The 27,097-nt window shown below is 45.5% G+C and overlaps 1 protein-coding gene across 3 annotated transcripts in view; it reads right to left on the bottom strand.

The window, feature by feature from the left end:
• Positions 1–27,097, bottom strand: part of LOC129695891 (multiple C2 and transmembrane domain-containing protein 1-like) — a 426,884-nt gene that overhangs the window by 357,967 nt on the left and 41,820 nt on the right. For all 3 annotated transcript variants that reach the window (XM_055633328.1, XM_055633326.1, XM_055633327.1), the window contains exon 2: positions 7,050–7,124. In XM_055633328.1, coding sequence (XP_055489303.1) covers positions 7,050–7,124 — 75 coding nt within the window. The remainder of the gene's footprint in view (positions 1–7,049; positions 7,125–27,097) is intronic.

Here is a 27,097-nt window from a genome sequence, read left to right as displayed (position 1 = left end):
CCCTCTTTTTGCCCAACTTTGATTTCCTTCTGTGATACAATTAAGGGCCTCCTCCCAATCCATCAACCTGCATTGCGGCAATACCAAACAAGCGGATTCCAGTGTGCGTGTACCTGACCCTTGTCATCTCTTTTCCCTGACCCTCACCCTCACTGTTACAGGAACTTGCATACCTTCAACTCTCACTATCACACTTTACCGATGTCCCTTTGCTCACAACAATCTACTCCAATCTACTTTTGCAACTTCCTGTCTAATATCAAAGTTGACCTTGCCCGAATTTAGAACTTTAACTTGCGGACCAGACTTGTCCTAAAGAATAACAATTTTAAATTTACTAGAATTGTGGGCACTGGTTCCAACTTACCTTGTCCACTGGGGTTATGGTCACTAGTGCTTCCCGATGTTGGGGAAGTCCAAACAGTAGGTCAAGCTTAAGGATATCCCTGTAAATCCTTTACAAACCTGATGAAAACTGTTTTTCACACATAGACTTTGCAAATCTGGAATTCTGCCAAGAGGGTAGTTGAGTTGATATTTGGGGAAATTTAAGAGGGAGTTAGATGTGGCCCACGGGCATGCACCTGCATGCGGCGAGCGCGACCAAACCGGAAGCGGGGGCTGCGCGGAGGTCGAGTGAGTGACGTGAAGTTTGAGCGAAGTCCGCGGGAAGTTCGCGCATGACGTACGGCATCAAGACGCTGCGTACTGTGTTGAGACGCTGCGCACGCCCGTCGAGGCGGTGCGTACGGCGTCGAGGCGGCTGCGGGCCGGCAGGCCGTTGCCACGCGGAATTTTTGAACACGGTCAGTTTTTCGGAGCCCCGCGCGATGTCGGGACCAGCTCGGCACAACTCCATGCGGCTCCGGCGATCGAAGTGGGAACGGCCCTGCGAGGCCGCACGGCTCAAGCGACCACGTTAGGTCGCGCTTGCCGCATGGAGTCGCATGCTCGTGGGACAGGCCCTTTAAAATCCCCTATTTATCTGTGATATTGTGTTAATGGGACTGTAAAGCTACTATGAGTAAGAATATCATTGTTCTGTTGCTAGTACAGATGGCAATTTAACACTCTTGACTCATGATGTACTTGTCCAGTGTACTCATGTTTCTAATGCAGGGAAAATAGCAGACAATTTTCAAGATCAGGCTCCTTCGGAGAGCAATATAACAAGGAACATAATGTCAAGGTACAAGCCATGAAAATTGTAGAAATTCCTCCCTGCACATTAAAAGTTAATAGATTGACAAAAACTAGATTTATTTATTCTTATGCAAAATACCTACTAATTCCCAAAGGTTAATGTTATGAATCAGATCTTTCCTGTTCCTATTAACAAAGATCTGACAGTCTGGATTATCTTGTTTCACCAAAGATAGGCACAAAAAGCTGGAGTAACTCAGCAGGTCAGACAACATCTCTGGAGAAAAGGAATAGGTGACGTTTCGGGTCGAGGCACTTCTTCGGACTTGAGAAATTGTGGTCTGGTGCTCCTCTGTGGGGTCATAATCCAAGAATAAGTAGGAGGAGGTGTCCGAGAGCTGGTGCCTGGCCTCAGCCCGGTAGAGGTCAACTCGCCAGACTACCGTGGCACCTCCTTTGTCAGCGTGTTTGATGATAATGTCGGGGCTGTCTGCAGGGTGAGTGGAGGGCTATACATTCAGAGGGGTGAGGTTAGAGCCGGCAGTCAGAAATGAAGGGGTCTAAAGAGGGTAGAAGGCCGTACTGGCGAGTCCAAGAGGAGGGGGGCTGGTGGAAACGGGAGAAGGGGTCATCACAAGGTGGTGAGGACTCCTTCCCATAGAAAAAGGCACAGAGGTGGACGTGACACAAGAAATACCCTACATTGTGATGGACCCAGAATTCGTTGAGGTGGGAGAGGAAGGGAGCAAAAATTAGGCCTATGTTGAAAATGTAACATTTACCAATGCAACTTGAATGGGAATTTTAAACTGAATTTAGAAACATAGAAACATAGAAAATTAGGTGCAGGAGTAGGCCATTCGGCCAATCGAGCCTCCACCACCATTCAATTTGATCATGGCTGATCATCCAACTCAGTATCCTGTACATGCTTTCTCTCCATACCCACTGATCCCTTTAGCCACAAGGGCCACATCTAACTCCTTCTTAAATATAGCCAATGAACTGTGGCCTCAACTACCTTCTGTGGCAGAGAATTCCACAGATTCACCACTCTCTGTGCGAAAAATGTTTTTCTCATCTCGGTCCTAAAAGATTTCCCCCTTATCCTTAAACTGTGACCCTTTGTTCTGGACTTCCCCAACATCGGGAACTATCTTCATGCATCTAGCCTGTCCAACCCCTTGAGAATTTTATAAGTTTCTATCTTCTATCCCCTCAATCTTCGAAATTCTGGCGAGTACAAATGATAACAATAAATCAAAACCATAAAGGCTCAAATTTTTCTGGTGTTGATTTATTGCCATCCCCGACTCCAACGAAGGGGAATAAATGTAGTCTTAAGTGGAGTTGTAAGAGTTTAGAACTTAAAATTTCTGTCACCCACATTCAAAATCTTTTGTTTATTTGAACAAATCATGAGATTATTGGCATTTGTTTTTTTTTAAGTTGTCACCAGTAATAGACGTGCTTGGCCTCAGGCCAATGAAAAGTTGCAGGTACACAAAATTGCTGGAGAAACTCAACGGGTGCAGCAGCATCTATGGAGCGAAGGAAATAGGCGATGTTTCGGGCCGAAACTGACTCCACACCCTCAATGAAAAGTTGCCTTTGTTTTACACACCAAGATAAATGCTGAGCTGAACTTCCAACACCAGCTCTGTAAAGTTAGGTGAGCTTGATTTGTTTGAAAAAGAATGCTCGAATATTGAGCTCTAAAGGTGCATCAGAGATGTTGCAAATTGAGGAGATTGCGAATTGCAGTGGAGTTATTCTAGGTAATCAGGGAGAAGGTGTTGGTCCGCTCCGAGAAAGTGTATTTACTTATCTTTAATCGGGATCTCCAAGATAAAATAGGAAATAACTTGCAGGGGACAATGCCACAATTTCAGACTGAACACATATGTTGCACTCACACCTGCCATTTGCTGACCAGCTAACTTTTAATGATAACTAGACCAGGTGAGGACCCGTTGGGCCCCGTCCCCCCAAGGCAATATTCCACCACTGACCCATAGCCCCCAACTGCGCAGGTTCCTCTTTTGATGCCAGATATCCTCGTTGTGACACGAGTCTGGCAACCCTCCCCCAACTGCCCAGACATGGCCGGCAAATGGGAGCGTCATTTTTAAAGTTCAAAATAGCAATAACCTGTAAAATATAAGATCAATGTGAACGCATCTCACTCTCGCTCTTCAGTCCCCTATTCCCCTCCTCCATTATCCTCCTTCTCCCCACCCTCCACCAACCCTACTCTGCATCCTCCTCTCACCCTCCCCCTCCCTCCCCTCCTCCCTCTTCCCCCTCCCCTTCTCCATTGCCTCGCCATCCCTCTTCCTACCCCTATCCTCCTCCATTTTCATCATCCCCAGCACTCCCTCCCCTTCTCTTCACTCTCCCTCTTCTTTCCCCTCTTCTCCTCCCTTCCTCCAATCCCCCCCTCACTTCTCTCTCCTATCTCATTTCCCCTACCCTCAGTCACTCCCTCCCTCCTCTTCCCTCCCTACCTTCCTCCTCTCCCTCTATCCCCCTGCTCGCCTCATCACCTCTCCCCTATCCCGCCCCCCACTCTCCTTCCTCACCTTTCCCACTGCCCTCCTCTCCCTCTATTCCCCCTCCTACCTCCCTCCCCTCCCCTCCTCCTCTCCTTCTATCCCCCTCCTCCCCCACTCTCCCTCCTCACCTCGCCCACTTTTCATTCCCTCTTCCTCCCTACCTCTCCCCTCCCTCTATCCCCCTACTCCCCCACTCCTCACCGCCCCCCCTCTATCCTACCCCCACAACGAAAATCACATTTTTATTTAAATGAAACCTTCCCATATCCCACCACTTATCTCCCCCACAATGAAAATCGTAATGTTTTTTTTAAAATGGAATTCTCAATGAAAACGGAAGAACTTTATTAAAACAGGTTTTTTTAGAATAATATCAATATCAATGAAAAAAAAGTTTTGGGATCCGATTGTGACATTATTGTGATGTCGAATGTGGCTGACGGGCAAGGCATGTGGAAAAGTGTTTTTTTGTAAAGTTTAAAATGTCAATAACTTGTAAAATATACCATCAATCTGAACAAAACTGGTGAGGAAGGTGGGTCAAAAATTGCAGCGCTATCCTGTACTGTTTTGGCAGAGTTTCTAGGATTCAGTCACGTACAAACAAATAAACAAACAAAATGAGAGTTTTTAGTAATATATAGAAAGCTGGAAAATGTGTGAACTCTCCTCTGTTAGGATTTCACCTCTTTACTCAGCCTTCTATGGCCCGATTTAGCATTGTATCCATCTATTTAGAATTTAATTTTCTAAATTCTGGTTTACTCCTATTGTATGTACAGTGGCAAAGACAACCCAGAAAGGGTATAAGATGGTTGCACATTGGCCTTCATCAGACAGAATGTTGAATTTAGAAGTTGGGAGGTCATGTTACAGTTGTATAAGATGTTGGTGAGGCCGCATTTAGAGTATTGTGTTCAGTTCTGGGCTCCACGTTATAGGAAAGATGTTGTCAAGCTCAAAAGGGTATAGAGAAGATTTACAAGGCTGTTGCCAGGGCTAGAGGGTCTGAGCTATAGGGAGAACTGGGACTCTATTCCTTGGAGTGCAGGAGCATGAGGAGTGATTTTATTGATATATATAAAATCATGAGAGGAATAGATTGTATAGGTGCACAGAGTCTCTTGCCCAAAGCAGATGAACTGAGGATGTGGTGGGCATTTGGAACAAGCTGTCAGAGAAGGCAGGGACTAATCCCAACATTTAAGAAACAGTTGGATGCGTCAGGTTTGGAGGGATATGGACCAAAGGTGGGACTAGTGTAGCTGGGACATGTTGGTCAGTGTAGGCAAGTTGGGCAGAAGGGCCTGTTTACACACTGTATCCTCCAAGACTCTTTGATTAAATTTATATCTACAATAATTGTCTTGGAAATACAATGCAGAAACATAGAAACATAGAAAATAGGTGCAGGAGGAGGTCATTCAGAAGTAGGTAATTCAACATTCAAAATTCAAGATTCAAGATTCAAGATTCAAGATTCAATTTATTTGTCATCGCTGTGATGGAAGGCCAAAAAAACATCTCTCCACTGCACTCTCCCCCCCCCCCCCCCCCCCCCCCCCCCCCGATGTCATAGTCAAAGTCAAAGCACCCGGCTGGCGATGGCGATTGTCCCGCGGCCAATACACCTGGAGTATTGTGTACAGTTTTGGTCTCCTAATCTGAGGAAAGACATTCTTGCCATAGAGGGAGTACAGAGAAGGTTCACCAGACTGATTCCTGGGATGTCAGGACTTTCATATGAAGAAAGACTGGATAGACTTGGCTTGTACTCGCTAGCCATCTATGGAGCGAAGGAAATAGGCAACATTTCGGGCCGAAACCCTTCTTCAGACAGATGTAGGGTGGGGGGGGGGGGGGGGGGCGGAGAGAAGAAAGGAGAAAGGAAGAGGAGGAGCCCGAGGGCTGAGGGAGAACTGAGAAGGGGAGGAGACAGCAAGGGCTACCGGAAATTGGAGAAGTCAATGTTTATGCCGCTAGGGTGCAGACTGCCCAAGCGGAATATGAGGTGCTGCTCCTCCAATTTCCCGTGCTGCTCACTCTGGCCATGGAGGAGGCCCAGGACAGAAATGTCGGATACGGAATGGGAGGGGGAGTTGAAGTGCTGAGCCACCGGGAGATCAGGTTGGTTATTGCGGACCGAGCGGAGGTGTTGGGCGAAGCGATCGCCAAGCCTACGCTTGGTCTCACCGATGTAGATCAGCTGACACCTAGAGCAGCGGATGCAATAGATGAGGTTGGAGGAGGTGCAGGTGAATCTCTGCCGCACCTGGAACGACTGCTTGGGTCCTTGAATGGGGTCGAGGGGGGGGAGGTAAAGCGACAAGTGTAGCATTTCCTGCGGTTGCAAGGGAAAGTGCCCGGGGTGGGGTGGGGTGGTGCGGGAGGGAATGGAAGAATTGACCAGGGAGTTACGGAGGGAGCAATCTTTGCGGAAAGCAGACGGGGGGGGGGGGGGGGGGGGGGGGGAGGAGATGGGCAGATGCGGCGAGTGGTGGGGGTCACGTTGGAGGTGGCAGAAATGACGGAGGACTATTTGTTGTATATGACGGCTAGTGGGGTGAAAGGTGAGGACCAGGGGGACTGGGGGAGAGAGCAGTGGGGGGATGGGGAGAGAGAGCAGTGTTACGGGGTATTGAAGAGACCCTGGTGGGAGCCTCATCTATAGTAGGGGAGGGGAACCCCCGTTCCCTGAAGAATGAGGTCGGTTTGCGAGGACACGAGCAAGGGCTTTGCCTGTTGTTGACAGGAGCGCGATGCCCCTGAAGCTTCCACATTCAGCCTTGTCCCCTTCGTTAAAAAATGGTCACTATTAGAACATCCCTGAGTTCTGAGGGAAGTTCTTCTTTTTCCCAGACCTTGGCCTTGCACCCTGCTTGAAGTGGTAAGAAACTGCACTTGAATTTGGTGACCTTGCACCCTGCTTGAAATGGAATTTCAAGGAATAGCCGTGAGTCAACTGCCAGCCCACCAGCCATGAGTGAGTGAGCTGCCAGCACAACAGGCTTGAGTGACTGAGCCGCCAGCCCAAGAATCCATTCGGCCAAAATTGTCCATACTAGCCATCTGGAAACCAGCCCCTTCAGCCCACAACACCCATACTAGCGCTCTAGCCCCCCCCCCCCCCCCCCCCCCCCCCCCCCCCCCCCCCCCCCCCCCCCCCCCCCCCCCCCCCCCCCCCCCCCCCCCTTCCACTGGCCGCCAATATTGGAATTGGTGGAGAGGTGGAATATTGCGTTGGGGGACCAGCCTGAACCAAGTGTGATGCTCGGACCAAACGGGTCCCACTTAGTCTAGTTTCTTATAAATCTGTGAACAGCTTGACTGGTAATTTGGTGCAATACTTACAAGAGTTTCTCCACAGCTGGGCATTGTGAACTCTCCAACAGTTAATGGAGGTCTAGGATGGCAGGTTGAATGTCCCTGAGAAAAAAAGACAGATCGTATTTCAATGCTTCAAGAAAACCTAGAACAACCTGATGCTTTAAGCAGTGACATAGTGACATATTACCATATTTAGTGTGGTACCTATATCAGACTGCAGTTTATAATTGAAGATAGACACAAAGTGCTGGTGTAACTCAGCAGGACAGGCAGCATCTCTGGAGAAAAAGGATGGGTGACATATCAGTCTGAAGAAGGGTTCTGACTAGTATCGTCACCCGTCCTTTTTCTCGAGATTGCACCCTGCTGCCTGACCCGCTGATTTACTCCAACGCTTTGTGTCTATCTTTGGTATAAACCAACATCTGCAGTTCATTTCCACATGTTCCAATTTATGATTACCAGCTAGCTGTCAATGGTTTGCATGGATGGTACACAATTTTCATTTAATTTCCTCAAACTCATCCTTGCCCCCAATAAAATGGACTGGGCAAATACTTGATGTTGCCTGTTTAAAAGGGGAAAAGGCAATGTGGTGATTTTTTTCCAGTTGCATGCTTGTGGATGGGAGATGTAAAGTTGCTTGGTTGATGTTTAGTTGCCTATATCAGGGGGAGTGACCAGGGCAATTTATTTTATATATGTAGTTTTTTTTTCCCAGCCAGCAACTGATAACATCACCTTTTCTCATGTATCGGCATATATTGGAGTTTGAATATAAACTACAACATTCTTTGACAACTCACAGTACAACTGGGAGAATATCATGAAAGTTAAAGGAACACACAGCATAGCATGCTGGACACGCTAGAGGCAGGAAACATGTTCCCGATGTTGGGGGAGTCCAGAACGAGGGGCCACAGTTTAAGAATAAGGAGTAAGCCATTTAGAACGGAGATGAGGAAACACTTTGTCTCACAGAGAGTGGTGAGTCTGTGGAATTCTCTGCCTCAGAGGGCAGTGGAGGCAGGTTCCCTGGATGCTTTCAAGAGAGAGCTAGATAGGGCTCTTAAAAATAGCGCAGTCTGGGGATATGGGGAGCAGGCAGGAATGGGGTACTGAATGGGGTTTGCTTGTACATCAGTCACTGAAAGTAAGCATGCAGGTACAGCAGGCAGTGAAGAAAGCTAATGGCATGTTGACCCTCATTGCGAGAGGATTTGAGTTTAGGAGCAAGGAAGACCTACTGCGGTTGTACAGGGCCCTGGTGTTTAGACAATAGACAATAGACAATAGACAATAGGTGCAGGAGTAGGCTATTCGGCCCTTCGAACCAGCACCGCCATTCAATGTGATCATGACTGATCATCCCCAATCAGTACCCCGTTCCTGCCTTCTCCCCATATCCCTTAACTCCGCTAACTTTAAGAGCCCTATCTTGCTCTCTCTTGAAAGTATCCAGAGAACTGGCCTCCACCATCCTCTGAAGCAGTGAATTCCACAGACTCACAACTCTCTGTGTGCAAAAGTGTTTCCTCATCGCCGTTATAAATGGCATACCCCATATTCTTAAACTGTGTCCCCTGGTTCTGGACTCCCCCAACATCGGGAACATGTTTCCTGTCTCTAGCGTGTCCAAACCCTTAATAATCTTATTTGTTACAATAAGATATCCTCTCATCCTTCTAATTTCTAGGTCACAAGGTCCTGGCTAAACTGAAACAAGAAAAGGCCCAGGTACTATTTTTACAAGAAACCCACCTGCCTCAACAAGAACATGAGAAACTAAAACGCTTTGGCTTTAGAAATGCATTTTATAGTTCCTATAAAACTAGCCAAAAGAGGGGAGTGGCTATCCTTATTACAAATGCAGTCCAATTTGAATGCCATAAAGAAGTCAGGGTCAAAGAGGGAAGGTATGTATTAGTTAAAGGAAAGTTGGAAAACAAAGTCGTGACACTGATCAATGTATATGCCCCCCCCCAGAGAGTACCAAATGTTTTTTCAAAACTCTGTTTGACATTATTGCTTTAGAGACTGAAGGTATTTTGATATGTGGAGGGGACTTCAATGTGGTTATGAATCATAATTTGGATACAACAAGCCTAAAAAAAAGCAAGATGCATCTGACCAAGTTTATTAACACATCAGTACAGGAAATGGGCCTAACTGATGTTTGGAGAGAACTTCACCCTTTACAAAGGGACTACACACACTATTCAGTACCTCACTCAGTCTACTCCAGGGTTGACTACTTTTTAATGAATACGGGTGAAAGTCACAGGATCACAGAGTGTAAAATCGGGGTGGCAGATGTATCTGATCACAGTGCGATCAGCTTGACAGTACACCTGAATAGTAGAAAAATAAATACTGTTTGGAGGCTCAATGTGGGTATTTTGAATAATAAGGCAAATGTGGAACAAATAAGGGAAGAGATAAAAAGGTAGATAGAAGAGAATGATAATGGGGATGTGGATCCTGTAATACTGTGGGATGCCATTAAGGCAGTTATACATGGAAAGCTGATCGCCCTGATATCATCACAAAAATGGCCCGGCTAGCTACGTATGAACATAAAGTAGAAAAACTGAAAGAATTGGAGAAAAAACATAAAACATACAGGATCAGTTGGTACTAAAACAGATTAAGGAAAAAAGGGGGAGATAGATGAGATTCTCAGGGGAGATATGGAAAAAAGGGCAAGATTTGTAAAGCAGCCCTATTATAAAGCAGGTCCAAAAGCAACTAGACTTCTGGCCAGACGCCTGCGTAAACAGCAGGCCTCTAATACAATTCATAAAATAAGAGATCCTAAAACCAATGAATTATCACATGAGCCAGATGAGATAGAAAGAATATTTGAAGAATACTATAAGAAACTCTATTCTAAACCACCATCAGCTGACGAAAGGACAATGAGAAGTTTTCTTAACTCACCTGATCTGCCATCCATTGGTGTGACACAAAATAATACCATTATGTCACAATTTACAGTTAAGGAGCTGGAAGCTGCAATCAGTAGACTCAAGGCTAGTAAATCACCAGGCAGCGATGGGTTTCCACCAGAATGGTACCAGGCCTTTAAGAAAGAGCTAACACCTCTGCTCCTGTCTTGCTTTAACTGGACCCTTAAAGAGGGCAGGGCTCCCCCATCATGGAAGGAAGCAACTATTACCATTTTACCCAAGGAAGGCAAAGACAAAGAGCAATGTAAACATTGCAGGCCAATCTCAATTTTAAATGTAGACTACAAACTATTTACCTCAATCATTTGCAAAAGACTCGAGACTTTTGTACCAGATCTGATTAATGAAGACCAAACTGGATTTATTCGGGGGCGTCAAACACAGGATAATATTAGAAGAACCCTCCACATTGTGGATAATGCACAAAAAAAGGATACAAATATGGTCCTGGTCAGTTTAGATGCAGAAAAAGCATTTGACAGTGTTAGTTGGGTATTCTTATATGAATTTGTTTTTGTTCGGCACGGACTTGTAGGGCCGAGATGGCCTGTTTCTGTGCTGTAATTGTTATATGGTTATATGGTTATAAGTACTGAGGAGATTTGGTTTCAATGAAGATGCAATTCGGTGTATTAAAACAATATATCAGGAGCCTACAGCTAGGATTAAGGTAAATGGAAACATATCAAAAAGGATAGGATATTCCCTAGGACATTGAGGGAAGTTAGTGTAGAAATAGCAGGGGCTATGGCAGAAATATTTCAAATGTCATTAGAAATGGGAATAGTGCCGGAGGATTGGCGTACTGCGCATGTTGTTCCATTGTTTAAAAAGGGGTCTAAGAGTAAACCTAGCAATTATAGACCTGTTAGTTTGACGTCAGTGGTGGGCAAATTAATGGAAAGAATACTTAGAGATAATATATATAAGCATCTGGATAAACAGGGTCTGATTAGGAACAGTCAACATGGATTTGTGCCTGGAAGGTCTTGTTTAACTAATCTTCTTGAATTTTTTGAAGATGTTACACGGGAAATTGATGAGGGTAACGCAGTGGATGTTGTGTATATGGACTTCAGTAAGGCCTTTGACAAGGTTCCTCATGGAAGGTTGGTTAAGAAGGTTCAATGGTTGGGTATTAATGGTGGAGTAGCAAGATGGATTCAACAGTGGCTGAATGGGAGATGCCAGAGAGTAATGGTGGATGGTTGTTTGTCAGGTTGGAGGCCAGTGATGAGTGGGGTGCCACAGGGATCTGTGTTGGGTCCACTGTTGTTTGTCATGTACATCAATGATCTGGATGATGGTGTGGTAAATTGGATTAGTAAGTATGCAGATGATACTAAGCTAGGTGGGGTTGCGGGTAATGAAGTAGAGTTTCAAAGTCTACAGAGAGATTTATGCCAGTTGGAAGAGTGGGCTGAAAGATGGCAGAAGTAGTTTAATGCTGATAAGTGTGAGGTGCTACATCTTGACAGGACAAATCAAAATAGGACGTACATGGTAAATGGTAGGGAATTGAAGAAGGTAGGTGAACAGAGGGATCTGGGAATAACTGTGCACAGTTCCCTGAAAGTGGAATCTCATGTAGATAGGGTGGTAAAGAAAGCTTTTGGTGTGCTGGCCTTTATAAATCAGAGCATTGAGTATAGAAGTTGGGATGTAATGTTAAAATTGTACAAGGCATTGGTGAGGCCAATTCTGGAGTATGGTGTACAATTTTGGTCGCCTAATTATAGGAAGGATGTCAACAAAATAGAGAGAGTACAGAGGAGATTTACTAGAATGTTGCCTGGGTTTCAGCAACTAAGTTACAGAGAAAGGTTGAACAAGTTAGGGCTTTATTCTTTGGAGCGCAGAAGGTTAAGGGGGGACTTGATAGAGGTTTTTAAAATGATGAGAGGGATAGACAGAGTTGACGTGGAAAAGCTTTTCCCACTGAGAGTAGGGAAGATTCAAACAAGGGGACATGACTTGAGAATTAAGGGACTGAAGTTTAGGGGTAACATGAGGGGGAACTTCTTTACTCAGAGAGTGGTAGCTGTGAGGAATGAGCTTCCAGTGAAGGTGGTGGAGGCAGGTTCGTTTTTATCATTTAAAAATAAATTGGATAGTTATATGGATGGGAAGGGAATGGAGGGTTATGGTCTGAGCGCAGGTATATGGGACTAGGGGAGATTATGTGTTCGGCACGGACTAGAAGGGTCGAGATGGCCTGTTTCCGTGCTGTAATTTGTTATATGGTTATATGGTTATATGGTTATATGATCCAGTTAGAGAGGGGCTCAAGGCAAGGATGCTGTCTCCTACTCCTACTCTCTTTCTCGACTCCTACTCGACCCCTTTCTCCTACTCTCTTCGTTTTGTATATCGAACCCTTAGCACAAGCAATAAGGCAGAGAGAAGGGTCAAAATAGGTCAAAACATATAATTGGTCTTTTCGCTGATGATATCATTATTTTTCTTGAACGACCAGATATATGTCTCCCAAATCTAATGAACCTATTTGAAACATATGGATACTACTCAGGGTATAAATTGAATATAACAAAAACACAAATTCTTTCATTCAATTATTCTCCATCCCAACAAATCAGAGATGCATATAATCTGAAATGGAACTCTAAAACGATGCAGTATCTTGGTGTAACTATAACCAAAACACTTTCCAACTTGTTTGAAACTAATTATAACAAAATTGAAGAAAACATCAAAAAGGATGTTGAGAGGTGGTCGACCCTTCCTCTAGACTTCAGTGCCAGAATACAAACGGTAAAAATGAATATCCTACCTAAACTACTATATTTATTCCAATCTCTCCCAATTAATGTTCCCCGAGATAAATTCATAGCCTGGGATAAAATGATCTCTAGATTCATTTGGAATAGCAAAAAACCAAGAATAAAATTAACAACACTTAAACTGCCGAAAAGCAAGGGTGGAATGGCTTTACCAAATCTGAAGAAATACTTTTATGCAGCTCAACTCAGACCTCTGGCTTGTTGGTGTAGACCTGATTATGAATCTCGATGGAAAGAAATGGAAAGGGAGATACAGGGTTACCAGACCCAGATTTTGGTGGGAGACAAATATCTGAGAGGGGCTTTGAGACATGTTATGGATCCAATAGTAGCATTTACGTTAGAAATATGGAATGTTATAGTGGAAAAATACAAATTAAAAAGAGGGGTTCACGCATTGAAGTGGTTCGCAAATGACTCAAAGTTTAAGCCAGGGGTGTATGATTCAAAATTCAAAGAATGGGCACAAAAAGGCATAACGGCAATGTATACAGTTTCAGAAAGTGGCGAGTTTATGAGCTTCCAAGATTTAAAGTCAAAGTATGGTCTCGAAAACAAAGATTTTTTTAGATACTTGCAATTAAGAGACTACTTTATAAAAGAGATAAGGCCAGAACTAGATGAAACTTCAAATAATGTGATCAAGGTGATTCAGATTCAATTTAATTGTCATTGTCAGTGTACAGTACAGAGACAACGAAATGCATTCGTTGTGGATGCAAGCAAACAGAAGGGGTCTCGGGTCATCTCTGCTTTCTACCAAGCTCTGGTGGAAAGCGGGGGAGAATCAATGCTCTACATAAATACAAAATGGGTAGCAGAATTAAAGATTCAAATAACAGAAGAAGAATGGTATCAAATGTGTGAAACACAATGTTCATCCACAAGCTCACTAGTATGGAGAGAATTTTGCTGGAAGAATCTATCTCGCTTTTTTATAACACCCAAAATAAAAAGCAGACAATTTGCTGTCCAAAAACAATGTTGGAGGTTGTGTGGGAGTACGGAGGCAGACCACTTGCATATTTTCTGGAACTGTGTAAAGATAAGGCCATACTGGGAAAATGTTAATGCAGCTGTAAATAATATCTTGGGTTATAAAATCCCAAATACCTGCCCTGTGATGTATCTGGGGCGTATTAAAGATATTGTCAAAATAGAAGATACATATTTGATTAAAGTTTTGCTTGCAGCAAGTAAGAAGGCCATTACCAGGCAGTGGCTTAAGGAAAAAAGTCCAAAACAGGAACAGTGGTTAGAAATTGTGCGAGACATCTTTAATATGGAGAAATTGACATATTCCTTGAGTGTCAAGGAGAATTCATTTGAGAAGATCTGGGAAAAATGGACTGTTTATTTGAGCCATGACACAAATTAGATAAATGCTGAGCTAGATATGGGAAGATAGCGTTATATAGAACTAGATGGTATGTTTGTATGAATGTTGAATTATCTCCAGATAACTAATCAATGGAATGGTTTTTCTTTTTTTAATTTGGTAACTGAACCACACGGTCTTATTCCAATTATTTGTTTTATTTACTTCTTTTTTATTCCCCCTCCATCCACTTATTTTTTTATTTTGATTGCTGTTTTTCTTCCTTTGTTTTATTTATGGTGTTGCACTGTTTTGAAAATATCTCTTAAAAATCAATAAAAATTTAAGTGAAAAAAAAAAAGAAAGAATGGGTCGACTGGGCTTGTATTTAATGGAATTTAAAAGGATGTGAGGGAATATTATAGAAACATGTAAAATTGTTAAAGGATTGGACAGACTAGATGCAGGAAAAATGTTCCTGATGTTGGGGGAGTCCAGAACCAGGGGTCACAGTTTAAGAATAAGGGGTAGGCCATTTAGGACTGTGATGAGAAAAAACGTTTTCACCCAGAGAGTTGTGAATCGGTGGAATTCCCTGCCACAGAAGGCAATGGAGGCCAATTCATTGGATATTTTCAAGAGAGAGTTAGATTTAACATAGAAACATGGAAATTAGGTGCAGGAGTAGGCCATTCGGCCCTTCGAGCCTGCACCGCCATTCAATATGATCATGGCTGATCATCCAACTCAGTATCCCGTACCTGCCTTCTCTCCATACCCCCTGATCCCCTTAGCCAGAAGGGCCACATCTAACTCCCTCAAATATAGCCAATGAACTGGCCTCAACAACCCTCTGTGGCAGAGAGTTCCAGAGATTCACCACTCTCTGTGTGAAAAAAGTTCTTCTCATCTCGGTTTTAAAGATTTCCCCCTTATCCTTAAGCTGTGACCCCTTGTCCTGGACTTCCCCAACATCGGGAACAATCTTCCTGCATCTAGCCTGTCCAACCCCTTAAGAATTTTGTAAGTTTCTATAAGATCCCCTCTCAATCTCCTAAATTCTAGAGAGTATGAACCAAGTCTATCCAGTCTTTCTTCATAAGACAGTCCTGACATCCCAGGAATCAGTCTGGTGAACCGTCTCTGCACTCCCTCTATGGCAATAATGTCCTTCCTCAGATTTAGCTCTTAGGGCTTAAGGAATCAAGGGATATGGGGAAAAAGGTGGAACTGGGTACTGATTTTAGATGATCAGCCATGATCACATTGAATGGTGGTGCTGGCTCAAAGGATCGAATGGCCTACTCCTGCACCCATTGTCTATTGTCTATACTGCTGACATTGGGGCATTGAGAGACCAGACTGGACAATGCCAGAACTTTCTGCCAACTGCCTAAACATTTCGAAAGTTCACAGGGTATGCATAAACTGATGTGAATTTCATCATTTAGTTGTGAAATATTCATTAATCTGCTGTCTCAATGGTGGCATTGCTGGCGACAATTTCCTCATCAGCTTCGACATGAGACATAGAGAGTCTGCAGCAATACCGGAGCTATCCACCAGTGTCCCTCACCTTTCGACTCTTGGAACCCACTCTGGCTCTTTGTATGAGAACTGGAAATTGTGCTGCCACCATTTTCGCTCCGTTTATTCGATTTGCACAGAGCAGCTTGGTGGGCATGTCCCATAGCCTTATTAACAACACATACTGTAATGCCCCTGTCCCACTTAGGAAACCTGAACGGAAACCTCCGGGGACTTTGCGCCCCACCCAAGGTTTCCGTGCGGTTCCCGGAGGTTTTTGTCAGTCTCCCTAATGGTCGAAAGTGGTTTCCGCTTCTTCTATGTTCTGGCGATTATTTCAAAAAAATTTGAAACCGGCCGCGACTAAAAATAGGTTGCCGTTTTAAAAATCGGTAATTTTTTAGTTGAAGCCGGTTGCGATGTTGGTTGAAGGTGGTTGCCCGAGGTTGCAGGTAGTGGAAGGTTAGACCTTCCACTACCTGCAACCTCCGACAACCACCTGCAACCTCCGGCAAAGCAGCATCATCGGCTCCTAATTGCTATCCCTATATTTTATCTCACCCTATCAAAGATAATCCCATTCCTCCCCCACCTTGTCATCTAATGAACGCTAGCTTATTTCTCTTTCTCTTTCCAAGTTCCACTGGAGTATCCCAGACTTGAAACTGCAGTTTCCCTTCACCCACATCCCACCTGACCCTCTGAATGTTTCAACTACTTTGTTATTATATCAGATTTCCTGCATTTTTAGAATTTCATTCGCTCCCTGTGACATTAATCTTGTTATTTATTGCTACTGAATGAGAAAATTAAATATTATGTACTGGTTAGCTTGAAACATGATGTTCTTCATTGATGTATTAGCATTCCCATCCTAATGGAAAGAGGAGTTATATGATGTGCTTGCATTCCAATGATAAGTTGAATTGAAAATGGTTCAAATACTCCCTCCAGCCGCTTGTTCCATTCACCTTCCACCCATAGTGTAAAACATCGCCCCTCAAATTGCTATTAAATTGTTCCACCCTCATCTTAAACCTATGTTCTCTGGTTCTGGATTCCCCTACTCTGGGCAAGAGATTCTATGCTTTTACCTGACCTATTCCTCTCATAATTTTGCACACCTCTAGACGATCACCCCTCATCTTCAAGCACTCCAAGAAATGTCCTAGCTTGCGCGAGCGACCTCTTCTTATAGGTCAGACCCTCGGGTCCTGGCAACATTCGTGTGAATCTTTTCTGTACCCTTTCCAGCTTATCAACATCTTTCATATCACAGATTGACCAAAACTGAATACAATGCTCTAAATGTGGCCTCGACAATGACATGGCCTCCCAACTTCCATACTCAATACTGAGCGAAGAGGTGGAAGCCAAGATACCAAACTGAAACAACGACGAAAAGCAAAATGACCGAATGGCCGCAACGCTAAAAAGCCAAATGACGGACATGACAACTCCGGGGGCCTGGATTTGTCCGAGATCCTGTCAGCAATTAGTCCAGATCCCTGCGTCCATCACATCACTGGCCGGGGGAGACAGGATGGTGGGGGGAACCTTTAATTTTCTGTTGCTGCTTCATCATAGATCATAGAGTGGATTAATTTTGTAAGTGTTGATACCACGGTGCTGGGGGTTAAGAGGCTGGAATATCTCTCTCTCTGGGGTCAAGGAAAGAGCGTTCACGTCGCGGCCCTGTTTCAACCAATCTTTCCACCACCACGCACAAGACGCACAAGAAGCGCAAGACAGACACCATTGTGTGCAGATGCCGAGAAGTGTATTCAGCTCTGGCTGAACAACTTCTAATCTTGTGTGTGGACTCGATAAAGAAGATCTCTCTCTCTCTCTCTCTCTCTCTCCCCAATCCCTCCCTCTCTCCCACAACAAATGATACACAACTCAAGTCCCCAAAAAAAGAAATTCCCTCTCTCCCTCTCTCCCAGCATTACTCTCCTTCTCTCTCTCTCTCCCGGCGTCTCTATTTCTCTCTCTATCTCTCTATTTCCCTCTCTCTCTCTCTCTCTCTCTCTCTCCCTCTCTCCCTCCCTCTCTCTCTCTCTCTCTCTCTCTCTCTCTCTCTCTCTCTCTCTCTCTCCCTCTCTCTCTCTCTCTCTCTCTCTCCCCTCTCCCTCTCTCCCTCCCTCTCTCTCCTCCCTCTCTCCCTCCCTCTCTCTCTCTCTCTCTCTCTCTCTCTCTCTCTCTCTCTCTCTCTCTCTCTCTCTCTCTCTCTCTCTCCCTCTCTCCCCTCCCTCTCTCCCCCCCCTCTCCCTCTCTCTCTATCTATCCTCTCTATTTATCTATCCATCTCTCTCTCTCTCTCTCTCTCTCTCTCTCTCTCTCTCTCTCTATCTCTCTCGCTCTCTCCTCTCTCTCTCTCTTAGCATTCCCGGAATCATTTGGCATTTTGCAAAGACAACTGCATCTGCAGTTCCTTCCTATTGAAGAAGAACCCTTGCCCGAAACAACTCCTAATCCATTCCCTCCACATAAGCCGCCTAGCCCGCTGAGTTCCTCCAGCACTCTGCTTTTAATTTAACTCTGAAGTTGAAGATAGACACAAAAAGGTGGAGTAACTCAGCGGGACATGCATCGTCTCTGGATAGAAGGAATGGATGATGTTTCAGGTAGAGACCCTTCTTCAGACAAGCACAAGTTCTCTCACCGACGAGAGTTCAGTTCAATCTGAAGAAGGGTCTCTACCTGAAACGCCACCCATTCCTTCTATCCAGAGATGCTGCCTGTCCCGCTGAGTGTGCAGTCAGATTGTGTGGTTGCAGCCATTTAATTGCCTTGCTGCCAGTTAATGTAATAAAGACTTCTGTTGTACCTTGAAGACTCTCAAGTTTTATAGAGACATAGAACAAGAACATACGATCTAACCTTCCACGATTTCCCACACATCATGGCTCACAAATTTTACTGAATGTTTTGATGTGCTAACTAAGCATTTTGATGAGGGATTCTTGTAGATAATATTTACTTTAGGGTTTAGCAAGGTCTTTGACAAGGTTCTCCATGGTATGCTGGTGCAAAAGGTTAGAGGCTGAGAGATTCAGGACAAACAGAATCAAAAGTGCTTGGCAATAGGATGCAGAGAGTGATAGTGGAGAGTTGCTTTACTGTCTGAATTCAGAGATTTATTACAAGCTTCAGTGCTGGACTCTTGATAATTACGATATATATTATTAACTTGGATGTGAATGTACAAGATATGACAGGTAAATTTGCAGATGATATGAAAATTGATGGCGTTGCAGGTAACAAGGAAGATAGGCTGAAAAGTAGGGTGGAGCAGTGGGAAAAGTGATTTTATACTGAAATGTGAAGTAGCACATTTTGGAATGTCGGATAAGAGTAGGATATATACAGTAAATGACAAGACTAGAGGAAGTGCCAATGGCAGAGGGATCTTGGGGTACAACTTCAAAGATCAATGAAAATGGCAGCACAGGTGGATAAGGTGGTAAAGGTAGCAAATGAGATGCTTGCCTTTATTTGCCAGACATAAACTGTACAATCAATGGAATTAGTAAGGATATATGCAACGGGCAGTATGGACATGGTTAGCCAAAGGGCCCATTTCTGTGCTGTCATGATTGTACATGATCTCTATAGTGGTGAATTTCTACCTCAAGGTTTCTCCCCTACCTTTTCTGCTCTTATATTACTCATCGAGGGAACGTCTAAGGGATAGACACCACAAGGTCATATGCCCACTGACTATGATTACCCTTTATGCAGGAAATTGAATTTCTGGTGGCGCTGGTGCTAGCTGCCTCCACCTTCAGCCCGGTATCATTTTGTTTTTTCGTTATGTTGAAGTGCGTTTTTTGTGGGGGTTTTTTATATATATATTTTTTTTAAATATATCTTTATGTGGGAGAAGAGGGTACGGTAAGGGGGATACTGTCCTTCAGTCGCTTCCTGGAGAGGATGCAACTATTATTCGAGTTGCATCCTCGCCCCCTCCGCCCCAGCGGCCTACCTACTGGATTGGCTCGGCCTTTACTGCCGGGACTGACCAGAGCTCCAGCAGCAGCAGCAGCGGCGCAGCGCTGGAAACATCGCGGGGCGGGCGATGCCTCAACGGGGATCGCCGTTTGGAGCCCCGGGTGCTGGGCCTGCTGCACCGACATCGCGGAGCTGTGGTTTGCGGAGCTCCCATCGCGGGCGGCGCTGATCAACATCGCGGAGTCCTGCGACTCTGCCCGGCTCGGCCTGCGGACTCGGGATCCGCAAACTCGGCTGGGAGGCAGCTGATCTGGAGGTCCGGGCCGCTGAGGATGCTCTCCGTCAGGGTTCGGCGTTGGTGTTCCATCAGCCCGGCGTGGGCATCGGGCCGCCCGTGGCGGCGACTGCGGGTGCTCGGGGGGGCCCCGACCACGGGTGAACATCTGTGAAGATCGGAGGGGAGGCTGGCTGGACTATGGTACCTTCCTCAACTGTGTTGTGCTGTGGCCACTGTGTTATGTGGTTATGTTGTGTCGTGGACTTCTGTGTTTGTGCTTTTTTTAAAAATTTTAATATGTTTTCTTTATTTATTATTTATTTATTTTTTATGATACTTGACTGTAAGGAAAATTCATTTAGTTGTCTCTAATGTGAGTTAATGACAATAAATTGAATACGATAACAATTGAGAGCAATAGGTGGGAAAGCATTTGAGAAAAATAATTTCTTGTAAGGATGTATTATACAGGTGCACAACCTTTTATCCGAAAGCCTTGGGACCAGACACTTTTCGTAATTCAGAATTTGTCGGTCTTCGGAATGGAAATTTTTTAGCGTAGATTTTAATGGCTGGCTCAGTGGTAGAGTGCTCGGCTCATATCCGCAAGGTCGCGAGTTTTCACCTCGATCCCGGCAGTTACTCGATCGCGAGTTTGAGTCTTCAATGTAGTTTTTGCTTGCAGAATAAATGTCTGTATGAAATGCAGTGTGTTGAATGAATTCCTGAATTTGTAAATGTGACCGCAGCATTGAATCACCTCTCGCACTCATGTCACCCTAGCGGGGCTACATGCCCTTAGGCGGCCAAGCTCAGGGATTCTTGAATCCCCGAGCTAGGTCGCAAGTTTGCGTCTCGATCCTGGCAGTTACTCGGTCGCGAGTTTGAGTCTTCAGTGTAGTTTATTCTTGCAGAATAAATGTGTGTATGAAATGCAGTGTAGGAGAGGTGTACTGACTGTGTGGGCAGAACTTTGGAAGTGATTGCCCACCAGTCTAAAAAGCCGCTGTGTGTCCCTGTCCCTGGGATAGCAGGGGGCGATCAAACAGCACAATACCCCCCTCCAACTCCAGAGGAATCATCTCCCCGATGGGCCGCTACGGCGACAAGTGGCAGTTTGCCCACAGCCCGAGCTGCGCCACCCCAAGAACAAGACGTACCTTGCACACCATCAGCTTCTGCCCCTACGTGTTCCTCTGGAGTTGGAGCGGGGCTGGGCTGGAGTTGCTGCTGGCTGTGGGTCTCTGGGATCTCCGTGCTTGCAGTGGGCCTGGGGCTCGGTGTCCCGTTGGTCCTGACGTCTCCGGCCACCCCCCTGGACTGGAGCTGAGACTGGGAACTGTACCGCCCTTGCCCCCTCCCTCTGCAACTGCAAACAAACCCACTCTCCTGCAAGGGCGGTACAGTTCCCGGAGGATAGCAGGTGGCCGGAGACGTCAGGGCCAACAGGAACCCGCTCCCCGAGCTGCGCCCCGTCACCCGCAACCCAGGTTCCTCTGTAGTTGGAGCGGGGCTGGGCTGCTGTTGGCTGTGGGTCTCTGGGTTCTCCGTGCTTGCGGTGGGCCTGGGGGTCGACGTCCAATTGGTCCTGACGTCTCCGGTGACTGCACTGCCCTGCAGCCATCGCCGACGTGAAGACAGTACAAAGCCCCCGCGCCGGTGCAATGAGCGGGGAGCTGGAGAGGGGAGGGAAGGGGTCACACACATGGCCGGGAAGCAGAGGGGTGTAGGTGGGGTGAAACTGAAGGGAGCGACAATCTGCTGCTGCCTGCACGCTGAGTTTAAAAGTTCCCACGCAAGACTCACGATACACTGTGTATCGTGAGTCTACCGTGGGAACTTTATAACTCAGCGGGCAGACAGCAGCATAATGTCAATTATTAACCCTCCCACGCAATATACGCTCACCTTCTCTTTTATGAATGGGGATTTAGTTCCCCTTTCTTCGAGGACCGACCCGAGGTTCCGCTGTCACCTCTGCGGGCCGCCCTCGGTGAACGTTTTCAAGGACCTTTCTTCAAGGACCGAAAAAATGGCCGCTATTCGGAGGTTTTCGTTATTTGGATCTTCGGATAAAAGGTTGTGCACCTGTACTACATTGCTCAGACACACTTGTGAGATGAATAACCAATGATCTATCTTCAATTGTGTCGTATTGTGTGCCATGAAACAGGAAATTACCATAAAGGCTTAAAATTAACCTCAAATGAAGTCTATTGATACATGAGTCAATGTTGAATGATTGCAGAATTAGTTGGCGTGAAATGTTAGCCTGTTGGTGCATGTACCTATCCAGTGAATACCAATCTGATCAAAAAATATGATGTGCATCACTCCCAGTTGTTGTCGCTTCACGCTAACTGGCTACCATCAATTGCAGGCAGTATCCCAGACCGTTTAAGATCACAACCTGCTAAATTCACCTGTTGTCATTCGCTAGTTTTAAGATTGTGGTGTGGAGGGGTCACTGGTTTTGTGTATGAAACGTTACCTTCTAGAGTCCTTTCTTAAAATCAGCCTATGAATAAAAATATATTTGGATAGGTACATGGATAGGATAGGTTTCGAGGGATATCAGCAAAATGCAGGCAGGAAGGACTAGTGTAGATGTGGCATGTTGGTCAGCAGTATGACCTCTCTCCGATCTCTCAATGCCCATACAAGCCCCTTAATTATGTTGGGATTTGAAACTGTTTATGGTCAGGTGGGACTTCCCCTGGTAGATTTAATTGCACTCTTGAATAGGCAAGCCATAGCCACTGCTTGTCTAGCTATGTGGTGCATCATCCAACACACCACAATTAAGTCTCACTGCCTCATTGGTATAAGCTGCAAGACACTCATGGACTGATTGAATACCATCTCCAACAGGCTGCCTCAGTGGTACTGGAGCTGACTGCAGAGGCCCGGTAAAATATCCGTCCTGCTGTGAGAATTTGTAATAAATTGATGAATATGTTGATTTCAGCACAGAATTACATAGGGAAAAGGCTGACAATGCAGCTTTGTGAAGATCTCAATAATCATGCAAGGTTCACAAAACCTTGGTGTGAGATTCAATTTTGACATCATATTTTTAATCCTAGTTAACTTAGGCTAGGTAAGCATGCGATCCTTTGAAAACAAACCATTATTGCAGGGAAAAGTGTGGTTGTGAGGGAATTTACACATCTCCAGAAATCAGAATGCGTTGTCTAAAAACAAAGTAATTGGTAAAAAATCTAGACTGTATTTTGAGTAACTTTCTTTTGGTCAAACAAGTATTGATTACATTGGGGTCAGGTACAATTACCTGTTCCTTTAGCAGCATTTTTATTATGTAGTGTAGGACTAATGAAGTCTGACAGCATGGAGTAAAAGAACTAGAAAGGTAAGTAGCAAAAGTATTGTTACTACAATTATGTCCCCCAAATCAAAGTTCTTATCTATATTATGCAAGACCAAGTGCAGACCCGTTGGGTCTGCTCCCCCAACGCAGCCGTTCCCTACCCGTAGACCCCACGGGAGACGTGGTCCTCCAACTCAAGCGACTCAGGAATCAGCAGTGCGGCTGTTTTTAAATGGCGTCTTTGAGGTGAGATGTGGGCGCCAGCAGCCGTTATGGTCGCTGGCCAGCAGGAGGCGACAAAATGAGTGAGTGGGGGAGGGGAAGGATTTTATTAAAAATGTGTACATAAACACAACAAAATTTAATGAGGAGTGGATACTTGGAATGAAAAGTGAAATCTCTACCGAAATGGAAAAAAACTCGGCGTTTCTCGATCTCACGTTGGCGTAGCAACGAATCAAAGGCTGGCAGCCACAAGCCAGGCAGAAATACACACAGCCAGCCAGCAGCCACACAGTTTTAATATTATAATAATATTTATTTATATAGCACTTTTAAACAAAATCACTTTGAACCAAAGTGCTTTACAGAGATTGATCAAATTAATTGAATAGATTCAATGTCACAAATTCATACAAAATAAAAAAAAGAAAAAGAAAAAGAAAAAAGGAAAAAGACACAGAACAGTACACTATAGAAATCAACAAGAAACGTCCCCCCACAGCAGAATTCACTGTGAGGGAAGGCACTGAAAATATCCAGTTCTCCTCCTCATAGTCCACCCGAGGTCGGGGTCTATATGTGGCCTCCTCAGCCAACCCGATGTTTTCAGGCCCTCTTGCCGTGAAGCTGGATCATCGGCGTCGGGTGAACATTCTTCAGCGGCTTGGACTGAAGCGGCCGCTTCCTCCCTGAAGACTGCAATGTCCAAAGTTCTCAGGCCGCGCCGGCCGGACCTCCGACTCTGGCGATCTCGGATCCCAGGCTCCGCGGTGTTGTAAATCCAGTGCTGCCCGCCCGCGGCTGGACGCTCTGTAGCCGCAGCTCAACGATGTCGCAGTCGGCGGTCACAGTGCCCCGGAGCTTACCGCAAGGCGACCCGGTAAGGCATCGCCCGCTCCATGTTGGTGTCCCAGCATCTGCACCGCCGGCGAAGCTGTAGTCCCGGCAGGAAACGCCGCTCCAGCGCTGCTCCAGCTTGATGGTAGGCCGCACAGAGAGGACGAAGAAGCGGTTCGGAGGAAAACCGCATCTCCGACCAGGTAGGACTGGGGTTAAAATAGTTTCCCCCTTCCCCTCCCCCCACCCACCACATAAAAGAAGACCTCCAAGAAACATTATGTTCTGACAGGACTAAAAACAAAAATAAAAAAAGGATGAAAGGACGGACTGCAGGCGGAGCAGCCATACACAACGGCGCATCACCCCTGCAGTCCGCCATCTTTCATGTATATAGAAGATACCTAAGTATACTATTCATTTGCTTACTATTTCAGTGATGTTCGTTGATATGGCTGCAGCAGCCATTATGTTCAAAATCATGGCTCACTCACGTTAGTTTGCATAATATTTACCAAAAATGACTTGAAGACACGAGGACTGAAGAGGCTGGTTTACAAAAATAAACATAGAAACATAAAAAAATAGGTGCAGGAGTAGGCCATTCGGCCCTTTGAGCCAGCACCGCCATTCAATACGATCATGGCTGATCATCTAAAATCAGTACCCCGTTCCACCTTTTTCCCCATATCCCTTGATTCCTTTAGCCCTAAGAGCTAAATCTAACTCTCTTGAAAATATCCAATGAGTTGGCCTCCACTGTCTTCTGTGGCAGAGAATTCCACAGATTCACAACTCTCTGGGTGAAGAAGTTTTTTCTTCATCTCAGTCCTAAATGGCCTACACCTTATTCTTAAACTGTGACCCCTCGTTCTGGACTCCCCCAATATCGGGAACATTTTTCCTGCATCTAGCCAGTCCAATCCTTTAAGAATTTTATATGTTTCTATAATAATCCCTCTCATCCTTTTAAATTCTATTAAATACAAGCCAAGTCGATCCATTCTTTCATCATATGTCAGTCTCGCCATCCCGGGAACTAACATGGTAAACCTATGCTGCACTCCCCCAATAGCAATAAGTCCTTCCTGAAATTCCAATAACAAGAGGAGTGGAGTATAGGAGCAAAGAGCTCCTCCTGCAGGTGTACAGGGCCCTAGTGAGACCACACCTAGAGTATTGTGTGCAGTTTTGGACTCCAAATTTGAAGAAGGACATTCTTGCTATTGAGGGTGTACATCATAGGTTCACAAGGTTAATTCCTGGGATGGCGGGACTGTCATGTGCTGAGAGAATGGAGCGGCTGGGCTTTATTATTATTTACTCGCCTGGAAAACCTCGAGCTGAATTGACCATCAGCGATGAAACCGCAAACTGTATCGACCGACCGCACACGCACACACACACATACAAACACATCGCAGGCAGGAGCCAGGGAAAGCGGGGGAACGCTGTCTGAAATTTAGACCTGCGATGAAGAGGAAGGTAAAAGATGGCCGACACAGTTACGATATGTCCTTTAGAGAGCACGGAGGGAGGGGGGGGGGGAGAGATAAAGGGAGAGAGGTGGAGAGAAAGGGGGGGAGAAAGGGGGGGGGGGGGGGAGACACTTTTAAGAAGTATAATAAAGTTTAGCGGCCATTTTACCTACCGGTCGGTTTTCTTTGGTCCAGAAAACTCCAGTGATTCAATCAAAATGCCCGGTCAACAAAGGAGACTACCTACGGCTGTCCTCGATTGCCTGTAACTAAATAGGGACCCCCACTCCACTGCACCACGAGTTAAAAAGAACCATGCTGACCAAATTTTACTCACAGAACATTTTTCAACCTGCTGAAAGATTTTCCACGACCTAGCTGAGGCCGCGAGTATTCGGGAACTTTCCTCGGGCATGAAGGAGAGTTCCAGTGACCTCATAGGACCTCCTTGGACCACGTGTCGACCATGCTGCGAGTTTGAGTCAAGGGCAAACTCTTCTAAATGCGCAGATTAGATCACCGCAGTGGGACAGCCCCTTAACGCAACAGGTCAGGCAGCATCTCAGAACATGGATTGGCAACATCTTGAGTCAGAACCATTCTTCAGACTGATTGTAGTGGTGGGGGAAGGGGACAAGCAGGAAGAGAAATGCGGTTGGGACAAAGTCTAGCAAGTGATTGGTGGATGGTGGTGAGGGAGGTTTGTGTTTAGAGATGGTTGGACTAAGGCCAGAGATTAAAAGACAAACTGCTTGAGATAAGAGGATGAGGATAGAAGCGACACGCAACGCATAGCCAGATGAATGAATATAGATGGAAGGATGAAAGAAAAATGGGTGCAGCTGAGCACAGGGAAGAGGGGAAAAGAAGGTGGGTGGGAAATGGGTGTTGGAGGAATTATAGGTTAATCTAAAATTGGAGAATTCAATGTTCATTCCATTAGATTGAACACTACCCAAGCATAATATGATGTGCTGTTCCACCTGTCTGTGTGTGGCCTCAGTCTGGCAATGGAAGAGGCGCAGGACATAAAGGTTCACTATGGGTGTGGGAAAGGGAGTTAAAATGGTTAGCAACTAGGAGATCCAGCAGATCTTAGAATCATAGTCATAGAGGATGGAAAGAGAACCTTCGATCCAACTTGCCTAAGCTGACTTAAGGGCTTGTCCCACTTATGTGTCCTTGGCACGTAAATTATGCGACCGTGTGGTCGCGTTGAGCCGCGCGGGACCGGTCCCACTTAGAAGCGTGGAGGGGTATGTAGTTGTGCGCTTCATCGCGCGGGACTCCAAAATGTTTGTAGTGAACTAATTCTTCGCGCGCCAACGGCCTGTCGCGGAACTGACGGCCAAAGTGGGACA

This window comes from Leucoraja erinacea, chromosome 3 (genome assembly GCF_028641065.1).
Source record: "Leucoraja erinacea ecotype New England chromosome 3, Leri_hhj_1, whole genome shotgun sequence".
In the NCBI taxonomy this organism is placed as follows: domain Eukaryota; kingdom Metazoa; phylum Chordata; class Chondrichthyes; order Rajiformes; family Rajidae; genus Leucoraja; species Leucoraja erinaceus.
The sequence above is the reverse complement of the archived record's forward strand: the minus strand, read 5'-3'. Positions and strand labels throughout refer to the sequence as shown.